The 13,730-nt window shown below is 36.9% G+C and overlaps 1 protein-coding gene across 6 annotated transcripts in view; it reads right to left on the bottom strand.

Moving 5' to 3' along the window:
- The window catches only part of RBBP8 (RB binding protein 8, endonuclease), a 91,908-nt gene that overhangs the window by 40,822 nt on the left and 37,356 nt on the right, over positions 1-13,730 (bottom strand). For all 6 annotated transcript variants that reach the window (XM_054461019.2, XM_054461024.2, XM_054461021.2 and 3 more), the window contains exons 6-7: positions 9,167-9,233; positions 1,996-2,171 (exon numbers count right to left, since the gene is read on the bottom strand). In XM_054461019.2, coding sequence (XP_054316994.2) covers positions 1,996-2,171; positions 9,167-9,233 — 243 coding nt within the window. The remainder of the gene's footprint in view (positions 1-1,995; positions 2,172-9,166; positions 9,234-13,730) is intronic.

The raw sequence follows: 13,730 nt of genomic DNA, 5'->3' as shown, positions 1-13,730 counted from the left end.
TCAATAAACAAATGATCAATCAATCTAATGTATACTACATCATTTATCTCCATGATCTTTTAGAGTTTTTATTTTCGGGAAGGAAACTCTGAAGCATGCTTTATCAGAAACCACGCCAATATTTAAAGATTTAGTTCAAAGAAAACCAAAATAAGGACAAAGTAAAGTGAAATGGTTTTACTATTTATAACTTGAGAGTAATATTAAAAAGCATTATAAACCTTAAAATAAGCAAGCAAGGGAAGTTAGAGAACAGGACTAATTAGTCATTAAAGCATTTAAAATTATTATTATTATTTTTTTTGAGATGGAGTCTCGCTCTGTCGCCCAGGTTAGAGTGCAGTGGCATGATCTCGGCTCACTGCAACCTCCGCCTCCAGGGTTCAAGTGATTCTCCTGCTTCAGCCTCTCGAGTAGCTGGGACTGCACGCGTGTGCCAACACGCCCAGCTAATTTTTTATATTTTTAGTACAGACAGGGTTTCACCATGTTAGCCAGGATGGTCTCCATCTCCTGACCTCATGATCCGCCCACCTTGGCCTCCCAAAGTGCTGGGATTACAGGTGTGAGCCACCGTGCCCGGCCTTAAAATTATTTTAAAATCATTTGTATGGCTCAAAGTTATCATACATCTTAAAACCAAACTTCAGATTCCAAGTAAAAAATGATCAGAACAAGGTTAAAGCAAGTGAATTAAATTTCTAAATAGTTATATGCTGCTTTCATACAAAGAAGAAATAAACCAGAAGCATTTATATTGGTTACAAAAGACTTTCCTAATATGGAATTGTTTTCTAGATATTCTTATTTGTGAATTTAAACATGATCTAAATTATGCAGTGATTATCTTTAATGATTCACGTCCTGTCTGATAGCAAACTAAAAGGTCAACGGATATTCACTTTAGATCTATGATTTTACATTTTAACTTAGCTCCTATTTCAGTGTAGGATTTTTAACAGTTCTTTTGTTTTCCACTAGATGGTGATACAAATGCTTATAAAATGGGGGAAAACTGTCAATGTTCCAACATCTAAGAATAAGATCTGCTTGTTTGTTTAAAGGCATATTTATTGTTAACAATTTATTTGTATTATACAAATATAGTACTACGTATATATCCCCCGGGCCCCATGCTTTCCTTGTTGCAAATAGTTTAGGTTAAAAATTAAAGTCTTTACTGTTTGCTTTAGATTAATACTAAAAGTAATACTTGTATCATGGCACATAACAAATTTTGGGACTACCTGAAAAGACAGTTTTAAAGCATTTAGCAGAAATGATAAACTAGGCTGGAATTGGAAACATGCCACTGAAAAGCCACAAAGTGGACACATTATAACACCATTTCTTGATTACCACTAACTCCTACAAATTACAACAAATAAAAATAGCCAGTTACAGACAGCTCCAATGGCAGGAGTACCCATGTGGGAAGACCTGGAGAGTAGGAAAGTTCAGAGCTAAGAAGATCTGTATTTGAATTTTGACTCATCTACATAATAGCAGACCTTGAGTGAGTTATTTAACCTTTCTAAACATATCTTTCCTCATCTATAAAACAAAAGAGCTGATAGTTATCTCACAAGCCTGTTACGAGAACTAAAACATAGCAATAATACATGCAAATCACTCAGCATAATACCTGGTACACAGGAGGTAGAAATTAACATTAAGTTCCTTTCCTTTTTCCTTCTATCCCACTTGGATATATACACATAGGAATATTTTTAAAAGAAAAAAGAAAAAAGAAACTATTTACTACATTTATAAAATATGGTATATTTACATGTCATATAGATGACACGTATCTATACATAACACAGGCAGAAAATGCCTTCTCAGTCACTTTACGAATAGAAGTTAAACTCATAGTTGTACCATGGGATACCGGAATAGTGATTATCTTCTTACCACTAGATTGAATAACATAAAAACTAGTAGATGAACACTGGTTTACAAAACCAGAGAACAAAATACAACTCCAACTCTTACCATTTGCACACACAGAGCGCTCCAATTTAGTATGTGTTTGTTCCATGTACCGGACATGGGGGTTCTCCTTTCTTCGTAGCCGGTTAATGCCAGAAAATGAGAAGTCTGTTATCGGTGAATCTGGAATAACGTCTTCCTCACGTTCAAGCTCGGCTGCTTGATGCTGTTGATCATTCCTAGAGAAGAATGACAATGGAAAGAAAATCAATTCAATGAGTATTAAAACATTTACTACATGGCATGGAGTTACAGTAGAACACAAACATGAAGCTCTAAGAGAGATGTAATCCCTTGCATCTAATGTTCCAAACCTAAGTGGATAAGTACACGAATGATTACAGTACCCAGTGGGGAATACTATGTGAGAAACGAAGTAGAAAGTATAGTCAATAGCACTTCAGGTGAAATTAAAAGTATTTCAAATTGCAGACAAGATCAGGAGAGAACCCACAGTCTGAGGAAAGGCATGTAGTACTGTGTACTTATGTTGGAGAAGGGAAAGCTGGAATTACATGAACGAGAGACATGAGCTAAGTGTGCACATAATGTAGAAAGAAAGAGGAAAGAAATTAAGGTTTTAGAGCTTGGATATAATGTGACAATCTAACAGTATTGTGCAAGATTGGGACAGAAGGACAGGAGGCAAGGAAATCAATTAGATAGTGGCTATAATAGTCCAGGCAAGCCGCTCTGTCTGTGGTCTGAACTAGAATATTTTCAGTACATATGGAAAGGAAAGAACGTTAAACATCATGGTAGTAGAATTAGCATGCTTGACAAATACAGGATGAGAACGCTAACACTGATAACAACCAATTTTTGTTATGTGTTTACATTGCCTGGCACTATTTAAATTATGAGTTTAATTATCACAACTCTGTGAGGTATTACTACTTTCATTTTACAAATGAGGAAATGAAGATATAGAAGTCATTTACTAAAATAGTAACAGAGTCAGGACTTAAATCTCAGCAGTCAGACCCTAACAATAACACATTGTTAACCAAAGGTGTTATCCATAGTCTACAAGAAGGCTTCAAAATTTGAGTTTCTGTTACTGCTTTTATCTAGGCCCCCTTATAGTCTACTCTCAACAACAGTCACAAGAGTCCTATTAAGACATAAGTTGGGGCTGGGCGCGGTGGCTCACACGTGTAATCCCAGCACTTTGGGAGGCTGAGGCGGGTGGATCACGAGGTCAGGAGATCGAGACCATCCTGGCTAACATGGTGAAACCCTGTCTCTACTAAAAATACAAAAAATTAGCCAGGCGTGGTGGCGGGTGCCTGTAGTCCCAGCTACTCGGGAGGCTGAGGCAGGAGAATGGCGTGAACCCAGAAGGCAGAGCTTGCAGTGAGCTGAGATCGCACCACTGCACTCCAGCCTGGGCAACAGAGCGGGACTCTGTCTCAAAAAAAAAAAAAAAAGACATAAGTCGGGCCAGGCATAGTGGCTCAGACCTGCAATTCCAGCACTTTGGGAGGCCCAGCAAAACCCTATTGCTACAAAAAAAATATTAAAAAATCTGCCAGGCGTGGTGGCACACGCCTGTAGTCTCAGCTACTTGGGAGGGTTGCTTGAGCCCAGGAAGTCGAGGCTGCAGTGAGCTATGATCATGCCACTCCACTCCAGCCTTGGCAACACAGTGAGACCCTATCTCCATAAAAAAAAAACAAACAAAAAAAAAAAACCCAAAAAGACTTAAGTCATTGGGATGAAATCTCATTAAAACCCTGTCACATCTGCTCACTTCACTGAGAACACAAGCCAAAGTCCTTTGATCCATGAAGATCCTACATGACCTGATAGTGCCCCTCCCATATTTCCTCTCTGACCTTTTCTCCTATTATACTCTATTCCTGCCACACTCTCTTCCTTGAGGTTCCCCAACACACCAAGCATACTCCCACCTTAGGTTCTTTGCTCCAATTGTTCCACCTTCTTGGAATGCTCATCCCCAGATAGCTACATAGCTAGTACCTCTCTAATCTCCTTCAAGTCTGCTAGAATTTCTGTTTAAAATTGCAACCTCCCTTCACACACCCTAGTACTCCTGTTCCCTGTTATTCTGCTCTATAAACTTTATCCACAGCATTTACTGCTTTCTAACATAGTATGCAATTTACTCGTTTTTATTTATTTAGATTTTTTTTTTGAGTCGAGTCTTGCTCTATTGCCCAGGCTGGAGTGCAGTTGTGCAATCTCGGCTCACTACAACCTCTGCCTCCCCGGGTTGTAGTGATTCTCGTGCCTCAGCCTCCCGAGTAGGTGGGATTACAGGCACGCAACACCATGCCTGGCTAATTTTTGTATGTTTAGTAGAGACAGGGTTTCACCATGTTGGCCAGGCTGGTCCCAAACTCCTGACCTCAAGTGATCCACCCGTCTCGGCCTCTCAAAGTGCTGAGATTACAGGCGTGAACCACGGCACCCAGCTGCAATTTATTTATTGTATCTATTGCTCACCTGTTAGAATATAACTTCTAAGAGCATAGGATCTTTGGTTCACTGATGAATCACAAGAGCCTACCACAGTAGACATATAGTAGGTATGGCATAAACATTTGTTGAGTGAGTATGAGACATTCCCAGATTCCACTAGAGAATAAATTTGTGTGGATCTAGGCATATGCTCTTGGCCAACTCAATTCAGAATCAATTGTAACTGAAAGACTGGGTTTGAATTGAATTGTGAATGTTGAGTAAAAAAAATAAAGTTAATTGACCTTCCCATGTCAAACCATTACTGACCTTATTTGCCAACCAATTATTACCAATCTGTCAGACATCTAGGCTTTACATGACCAAATCAGTCTGTCCTATTAGACTCATATCAACTTGCAATACTATTTCCAAATAAAAACTTATATAGTGAGAACTGCATGAACTATGACCAACAGAGATTTTTAAGAAACATTAATTGGAAGACAAAGACTAATTTTTCCCAACAAAGATTTATACTTTAATTTCCTGAATGATACCAATATTATTTGTAGGCTTTAATCCTACATTTTATACCAAGGAACAACCTTTAGAGCTAATGTCTAATTATTTAAAGTGTTTTAAATTTTAAATAAATAAACATAAACATAAAATAAACACAAAATTATTTAAAATTTTATTTTATGTTTTTGAGACAGAGTCTCTTTCTGTTGCCCAGGCTGGAGTGCAGTGATGCGATCTCGGCTCACTGCGACCTCTGCCAGGTTCAAGTGATTCTTGTGTCTCAGCCTCCCGAGTAGCTGGGACTACAGGTGTGCGTGCAACCACACCTGGCTAGTTTTTGTATTTTTAATGGAGATGGGGTTTTACCATGTTGCCCAGGCTGGTCTCAAACTCCTCACCTCAAGTGATCTGCCCACCTTGGCCTCCCAAAGTGCTGAGACTACAGGCATGAGCCACTGTGCCCAGCCAAACTTTATTTTTAATTGACAAATAATAATTGTATCTACTTACTGGGTTCAACAAAATGTTTTGATACATGTTTACACTGTAGAACGATTAAATCAAGCTAATTAACATCTATCACTTCACATACTTATCTTTTTTTTGTAGTAAAAACATTTAAAATCTACTTGGCAATTTTGAAATACACAATCATTATTTATCAAGTCACCATTCTGTGCCATAGATCTGGTATCTAATTTTTAATCTCTTCCTATAATTCTCTTATTCTGGAAAAACAGTAAGTTAAAGTCATATGAGAAAGGCTTATAAATTAATGGAGTGTGAAATCTATCTGACCTAGCTTTAACTAATCACGTCACAGCCTGCTTGCCTATTAGTCATAAAAATTCAACCTGAAACATGAATGAGTCACGAGAAGCAATTGATTTCCTGGCAGAGTGGAAGGAGCTGGGATCACAAAAGGAAAAAACAAACAAAAAAATCCCAAAACTACCTCTAACTAGAGGTGCCCAAACTAAGTAAATGAGTGCTGGCTTTGTCTTTGTCATAAAAGGAAAAAACAAAACTCCATACGTTAACCAAGTTCATCCTTTAAAACATTAGTCTCACTGATTTTCTGAGAGAAAGAGTTCACGCCACAGCTCTTGGTTAAATTAATTATGCACGCTTGTCCTCCTTTCACTTTTCCTTCTGATGGCTTGAGCTGTTTGATTTGTGGACCCCTGCTCCCTCTTAAATTCCTGTCAAAACTGTTTTAGTTGGTTTCTTCCCCAAAGACCTATAATTATGGATCTGGGGTTTCCCTTCATGAGTCTGTAAAAAAGTTTTAAATATTCAGCTTTTCTCCTTTTCTACTCTGAAGAACTTACATTTCCAGTTAAAACATAATTTAAACTTAACGAAGTAACGTCATAGCCATTGTAGGGGAGGTGGCAGTACTGCTCCACTGATCAGGCTATACCTAGAATACTTATTTCTTAATTCAGATATTGACAAACTAAAACATTTTTAAAAATTCACAGTTTGAAGAGTTGAAGTAATGCCACATGAATGAACAGAGGATATTTAATGCCACAGTTAATGAACGGAGGATATTTACTCTAGAGAAAACAAGACTCAGGAGGGCCATGATAGCTGTCTTCATGTATCAAAAGAGTCATCAAGTAGCAAAGGAGAATAGACTTGCTTAAGATGGTCCCAGAAGGCAGTAATAATCAAGAAATATAACTTATAAGCAGTGCAATTTCTATAAACTTAAAATTTTCTAATAATTTTGTCTCACTAAATTTAAATAGGCTTGGGAAACAGTAAACTTCTACTAGATGTGTTCAAACAATAGCTATTTGTTAAAGAAGCTGTATAAGGAATTAAATTTAGAAGAGGGTTGAATGCAATGAGTTCTACAGTCCTTTGAACTCTCACGTGTATAGACTCCCTTGACTTTCACTGACCCATCACATCTATTTTCTAAAATGAAGACAATGATGACCTCAATACCTAGCTTTATACACATTTTTAACTTTATAGTGGCAAAGTTTTACTGAATAGTTTTGGTGTCACTAATAACCACCCTACCATATAAGCCATCTGTAACATCAAAACTAGCTCAGAAGAGTTAGAGTTATTGCATTTAACAAGCAGAAGTCAAATAATATTTTCTTCTAAAGTTCAGGGGAATTTCAGGCACAAATAGCACAATATGACAGTGGTTTAGGTGATCAGAGAAAATTAGGTTGCCTTTTCAAGATGATACTTGCTTTTTTAAAAACAAAACAAAACTGCTGAGCAAAATGCAATTTCTTTGCGACCAAGCTACAAAAGAAGTTGGTTCATGAGAATCACAACTATCTTATATTTCAGAAGAGAATAAAAGACACAATCAGATCATCTCCTATACTCTTTTGACTAAGCATGTCCTAAATAAACATACATGCCTTAAGCTCATCTATATGATTACTCTTTCCTGTAATTTCAAACTTTAGCCTTCACTTCTTTTCTAAAATTTGAGTGAGTTTCAACAGGAAAAATGTATGTGCTGGAGAACACTAAAAATAAATTCTAAACTAATTAGAATTCATATTTCTACCAAGCAAATGACATGATATAGTTTCAACCTAACTTATACACATTGGTTTTTGAGGCAATCGTCTATCTAATTCTGTGTTAACTTCTACACACTTGGTATCTCATCCCTTTGGTGCTCATAAAGATCAAGGCTGATGTGTTCAAAATACCATAAGCTACGTACATACATAATCACTTCACGTAAATTAATGTAGGTCAACAATCACTATTTAAAATCCCTGGAACCAGACGGGATTCCAAATTCAGATTTTTAAAAAAAAAATGAAAGTAATACAGTAACACAGAACATATATACATAATTACATAACAGCTCCAGTGGAGTCTGAAGCATCATCCTGTAATCAAACACATTGATATTTTCACAGCAAAACATATGAATACTCACATGAAGTGGGATAAAGACTATAAACAGCATTCTGCCATTGCAGTGAGGTTAGGTTGTGAATAACATTTCAAAAATAACCTTTTGGGTTTTGGAATTCTATGTAACAGATTGTGGATCTGTGTCCTGTGTTCTCTCTTCATTATACAGCATTATTAAAATTACAAAGTGTTGACATTTTCTTATAAACATTTTATAACATCAGTCTGATCTCATAGGTTCCTTTCCTCATCTGACTATTATCTCTCCTCAAAATTCCCTTTGGCTATCAGTATTCAGTAGACCAATCACACGGGAGGAATATCAGAATCCTACTGGATATCCATTATCCTAAAAGTATACCAGTAAGAATGCTAATTCTACTTGTGAGATGTGTTCATACAAAAGTAACTATTCTAAGCCAGAATAATATGTTACATCTACATAGTTTTACTGAAGTTTTTGTAGATGTCTACTTAAACGCAACAGAATCTTTAGGAACGCTATAACGCCATTAGGATTATCCTGAATCCTAAGTTTTCAAAAATAGTATATAAGCTTTATATAAATGGGAACTAAAAGTTAGTCATATCTCTGCTCTGCTCTGCATTAGTCAGATCATATCTAGAAAAATATTCTTTTTTTGAGACAGTGTTGGATAATGGAAAGAAAAGAGGCTTTTCAGAAAAAATATGGGTCTGAGTGACAGTCCTATTACCTACTAGCTGTAAGATGATAGGCAAGTTATTTGACTTTGTGACCTTTGGTTTCCCCATTTGTAAAGTGGGGATAATAAAACTACTTTGCAAAGTCACAGTGAGAATTAGAAATAATAAACATAAAACACAAGAGGAAGTGGCACACAAGATAAAAGTTACTGGTTTTATTCTTTAAGAGAAATGGGGAGAAAAGGGAGAAAAATAGAGGAAGGAAGAAGTTCCATAGGCCTAAGTACTATATAAGAGGAAACACTTATTCAGTTTGCCCTTATGAAGCTTCTGGGACAGGGCTGGAAGAGAGCTAACAAAACTCAAACATCTGTTTGAAATATAAGTATTTTAATAATGTATTATTTATAATAAATCATTATAAAAATTAAAATGTTTTAATTACAATGTTGACACTTTCTTCAAGCACTAATCTAAGAGATGCATTCACACTATACTCTCAAAACACAAAAATGTAGTGATTTTCTTTGTATTTTTTAACTACAGAACACTTCATAATTTTTAAAATGAAATCTGCAACTCTTACAGTATCTTCATGGTTTGTATAGCTAAGTAAAATAAAAGAACAAGGCTGGGGGAAAATACTTACTCAATTTTCTGCTGGAGTTGTTCAGAAAGCTTTTTATTTTCTTCCTGTAGAGTATTCCTTTCATTCACTTAAAAACAATGTGAAAAAGAAGGCAAATAATATATTTATATTAACATCTATGTCAGGCTTTCAAATAAAATATGTTGGCATGTATGAAAAAATTAGTACTTCTATTCCTAAATCATAATGTTTATTCAGGGTTAACACTAGTGTGCAAAACTAATTCGTTACTAGATAGGGAGTACTACATCTCACACCGTGCCAGTTCCATGTAACTGATTAACTGATAATTTTTTGTAATGCTTGCAGGCAAAAGAGAGTACTTCATGTACTAGGGAGTATAATTATTCATACTGAGGACAAGAAAGCATTCCATCTGGTTACTCAGTCCTACTAATTTCAAATACCATTTTAGCAAGAGTCTCTATCTTGAAATTAATTTTATCATAAAAATAAAATAGGCTGGGCGCAGTGGCTCACAGCTGTAATCCCAGCACTCAGAGGCCGAGGTGGGTGGATCACTTGAGGTGAGGAGTTCGAGACCAGCCTGGCCACCATGGTGAAACCCCGTCTCCACTAAAAACACAAAAATCAGCCGGACGTGGTGGCGCATGCCTGTAATCCCAGCTATTAGAGGTGGAGGCAGGAGAATCACTTGAACCTGAAGGCTGAGGTTGTAGTGAGCCAAAATAGTGCCACTGCACTCTAGTCTGGGTGGCGGAGAGTCTCAAAAACAAAACAAAACAAAACAAAAAAACACCAAAAACGCTGAATATCAGTGTAATTTTTATAAGAAGCACATTCATCAAATCGAATTTTCTTCTTAGTCATACTCTAGGTTTCATGAATAATTATGGTATCAGTAACTTAAATATATCCATTGAAGCAGTATCTGTTTGTTTGAATCTCCACCAAATTTTCCTATCTGTATTTATTTAATTTATAAAGCAGAAATCCAGTTTTGGGCTGTAACTTCTACTGGAACCAGCATAAAACTCTCATCAATGCTTAGTATGATGTCACTGGTTAAGCATGTGTTTTAGTAAAAGAAGTAGATCCCAGAAATCTGGTCACAGTAAATACAATGAACTTTTACCAAAGAAGGTTAATTGTATTCTAAAATTTGTTAATAATTTAGTGGTTTATAAATCTAAACATATTTTCTTACACTGAGTAAATTTTCTGGACTATCTACAACATGTGAGGTTATTAAACTACTTTTGTGGAGGAGCCAAAAAAATTAAGATATAGACAGTGACCTAAAGCAATGTGCAGTCTAACAAAGGAGACAAGATATTACATAAACATGTTTTATAGGTTTAAAAGTGACAAGGGCAGTCGAGAAGTACAAATAAAGTACTAAGGAAATTTCCAAGGAGAAAGAGGTTACTTTGGGCCCTTGAGAAGATCAGGAAGGCATTCATCAAAAAAAGGGCAACTGAGCTGGACAGGAGACTATTCTATAGAGAGAATCAGTGGAACAAAGACTGGGTATAATAAACAGTAGAAAGCTTTCAATAGCAGGTTAAGAAATTAAAACTTTATCTTATAGATTGCCAGGAATCATTTTTTATAGATGAATGATGGGAAGACTGAGTTGTTAGTACATAAAGCATATACCAATGTGAGAAGAAAGTATTGACAAGACAAAAAGTCAGGTGGTCATTAAAAGAAATGAGTATCTGGACCTATGTAGAGGTGGATAAATAGGAAGACCAGTAGAAGAACTGTAACAGAGGCAGACTTGTAGTATTTGGCAACTCATCCTTTGTAGGGTTGACAGAAGTCAAAGATGACCTTAGATTTCTGATTAAGATGGTTTACTTGATTTTCCCTCTCCAAATCCAAATAAAATAACGACACTCTAAAATAAGTCTACTGCAATATTAAAAAGCCAGAAAGGGTGCCACTAACAGATCAGAACTATAAAAAATTTCTGAATTATTTAAAAATAGGCTCAGATTGATGGTAAAATCCAATGAAAAAGGGCCTTTAAAAAAGGGAGTTTTCTTAGCAGAATCTCATATCAGTTCTAGTATCAGAGGCAACATGGCCCACAAATTGCTAAATGGGTAAATAAAGGGTGCCTAATAGTTGCCCTTAGGCTAAAGTCATGAGGATAGATCTCTAAAAGTTTTGACATAGGAGTTATTAATAAATACCGAGACAAGAAAATCAGAGCAGTGCTCCCAAGTAACTTATAGTAGACACGAGAGAAGGCACTTTCACGCTCAGAAGACGAACTATCCATACGGAAAAGCTCTCTAGTAAGGTGTCTTTCCCTCCCATTTTCAGTCATTAGAGTAGGGTCCCTGTAAGATTTACTATCAGCAAAGCAAGGATTCTCACTTGGGCTAATTAAAAGGTAATTTTACTTAAAGGTAATTTAAAAAAAAAATATCTAGCTTGTAGGGCTAAAAAACCCCAAAACTATACAGAAATGAAATACTGGGCAAGAGCAGCATGTAAGTGGAGAAGAAGATCAAAGTTAAGTGCTTTAAAATTCTTGTATTATTCAGAAGAGAATTAAGATATTAACTTTAAAAATGCATGTAAGGCGGATCAACTGAGGTCAGGAGTTTTGAGGCCAGCCTGGCCAACATGGCAAAACCCCATCTCTACTAAAAATACAAAAATTAGTCGAGCGTGGTCGCACGTGCCTATAATCCCACCTACTGGGGAGGCTGAGGCAGAAGAATTGCTTGAACCCCGGAGATAGAGGTTGCAGTGAGCCAAGATAGCATCACTGCACTCCAGCCTGGGGGACAGAGCAAGAATCCATCTCTCAAAAAAAAAAAAAAAAAAAGAATATAAACATGATTCAAAGCATCCCAGCTAATTCTTTGATCTTTTTTTTTTTTTTGAGAGGGAGTCTTGCTCTGTTGCCAAGGCTGGAGTGCAGTGGTGCGATCTTGGCTCACTGCAATCTCCACCTCCCGGGTTCAAGCAATTCTCTATTTCAGCCTTCCGAGTAGCTGGGATTACAGGTGCCTGCCACCATGCCCGGCTAATTTTTATATTTTTTTTAGTAGAGACGGGATTTCACCATCTTGGCCAGGCTGGTCTTGAACTCCTGACCTCGTGATCCACCCGCCTCGGCTTCCCAAAGTGCTGGGATTACAGGCGTGAGCCACCGCGCCTGCCCTAATTCTTTGGATCGTAACAGAACCTTGCTGGCAGAAAAACTGAATGAACAAAATGATGATTTAAATGTATGTTCCCCAATTAAAGCATTAACATATCAAGCCTGTCTGTTTTAGAAATTAAACACTGGGGCCAGGCACGGTGGCTCACAACTGTAATCCCAGCACTTTGGGAGGCCGAGGTGAGCGGATCACGAGGTCAGGAGTTCAAGACCAGCCTGGCCAACATAGTGAAATCGCGTTTCTACTAAAAATACAAAAAATTAGCAGGGCGTGGTGGTGGGCACCTGTAATCCCAGCTACTCAGGAGGTTGAGGCACGAGAACTGCTTGAACCTGGGAGGCAGAGGTTGCAGTGAGCGGAGATGACGCCACTGCACTCCAGCCTAGGTGACAGTGTGAGACTCCGTCTCAAAAAAAAAAAAAAAGAAATTAAACATTGGTTCACCCTAGAAAAGCTATCAGTAAAACTCACTACATGAACAGATGCTAAGAGTTTTATAAATTCACAATTAAGCAAAACTTAGCAAAATAGGCACAGAAAGAAATATCCATAACTTAATTTCACGTATCTACTAGAAGGCCACAGCACACTTAAATGTAATATAGTCTAGTCTTCCCTTATGTATCAACTGCTATTCTGGGCAGTGTTCTAAAGCCCCTTAGGCCAATAAAGTATGTAAAGAAAAACAATCACCAAAAGAAACTGTAAAAATAATTGAAAGAAAAGATGAAATTGTCACTATTTGCAAATATTTGTACCTAGACAACCTGCAGCAAAATAAAGCTAATGAAAGATGTCGGAAATCCTTAGTCATCTTCCAATGATGGAGTGAGTGGGAGGGTCGGGGTGGTTCCTGGCTAGCGAGACTGAAGCAAAAGTTATTGGGTGGGTGTTCAAAGAAGCTTTTTTTTTTTTAAAGACTCTCCTGGCATGCTCATTTCAGCCTTTTGCTGCTGCTTCTTCCTTCTTGTACAAATGCAGTCACGAGGCCTGAAAAAGTACCTGCCATCTTTTGACCACGAGACAGTAAGCTTGAGGATGAATGCCTGCAAACTCTAAAGATGGTAAATTTCTACTTCACATTCCATGTTAAAAATTCCAGATGGATTAAATATGCAAATTTACGTGTGTGTGTGTGTGTGTATATATCATATATACAAAAATTGGAGAATATTTTTATATTCTTAGGGATAGAGAAAGCCTTCCTAAAGAAGGTAAAAAAATATACAAAACTTCCACTTGTCAAGTAGTTATAAAATGAAGTCAACAGGTAATAGCAAGGTAGAAAATATATGCACAGTATATCTACCAAAGTGTAATAATCCTTCCATAATATACAAATAACTCTTAGTTATTCACTAAATTAAAAAATACAAACAGCAAATAGGGCAATTTAAGACTGGGCAAAGAATAAATAA

The sequence above is a fragment of the Pongo pygmaeus genome, chromosome 17 (assembly GCF_028885625.2).
Source record: "Pongo pygmaeus isolate AG05252 chromosome 17, NHGRI_mPonPyg2-v2.0_pri, whole genome shotgun sequence".
Taxonomy (NCBI): Eukaryota; Metazoa; Chordata; class Mammalia; order Primates; family Hominidae; genus Pongo; species Pongo pygmaeus.
The sequence above is the reverse complement of the archived record's forward strand: the minus strand, read 5'-3'. Positions and strand labels throughout refer to the sequence as shown.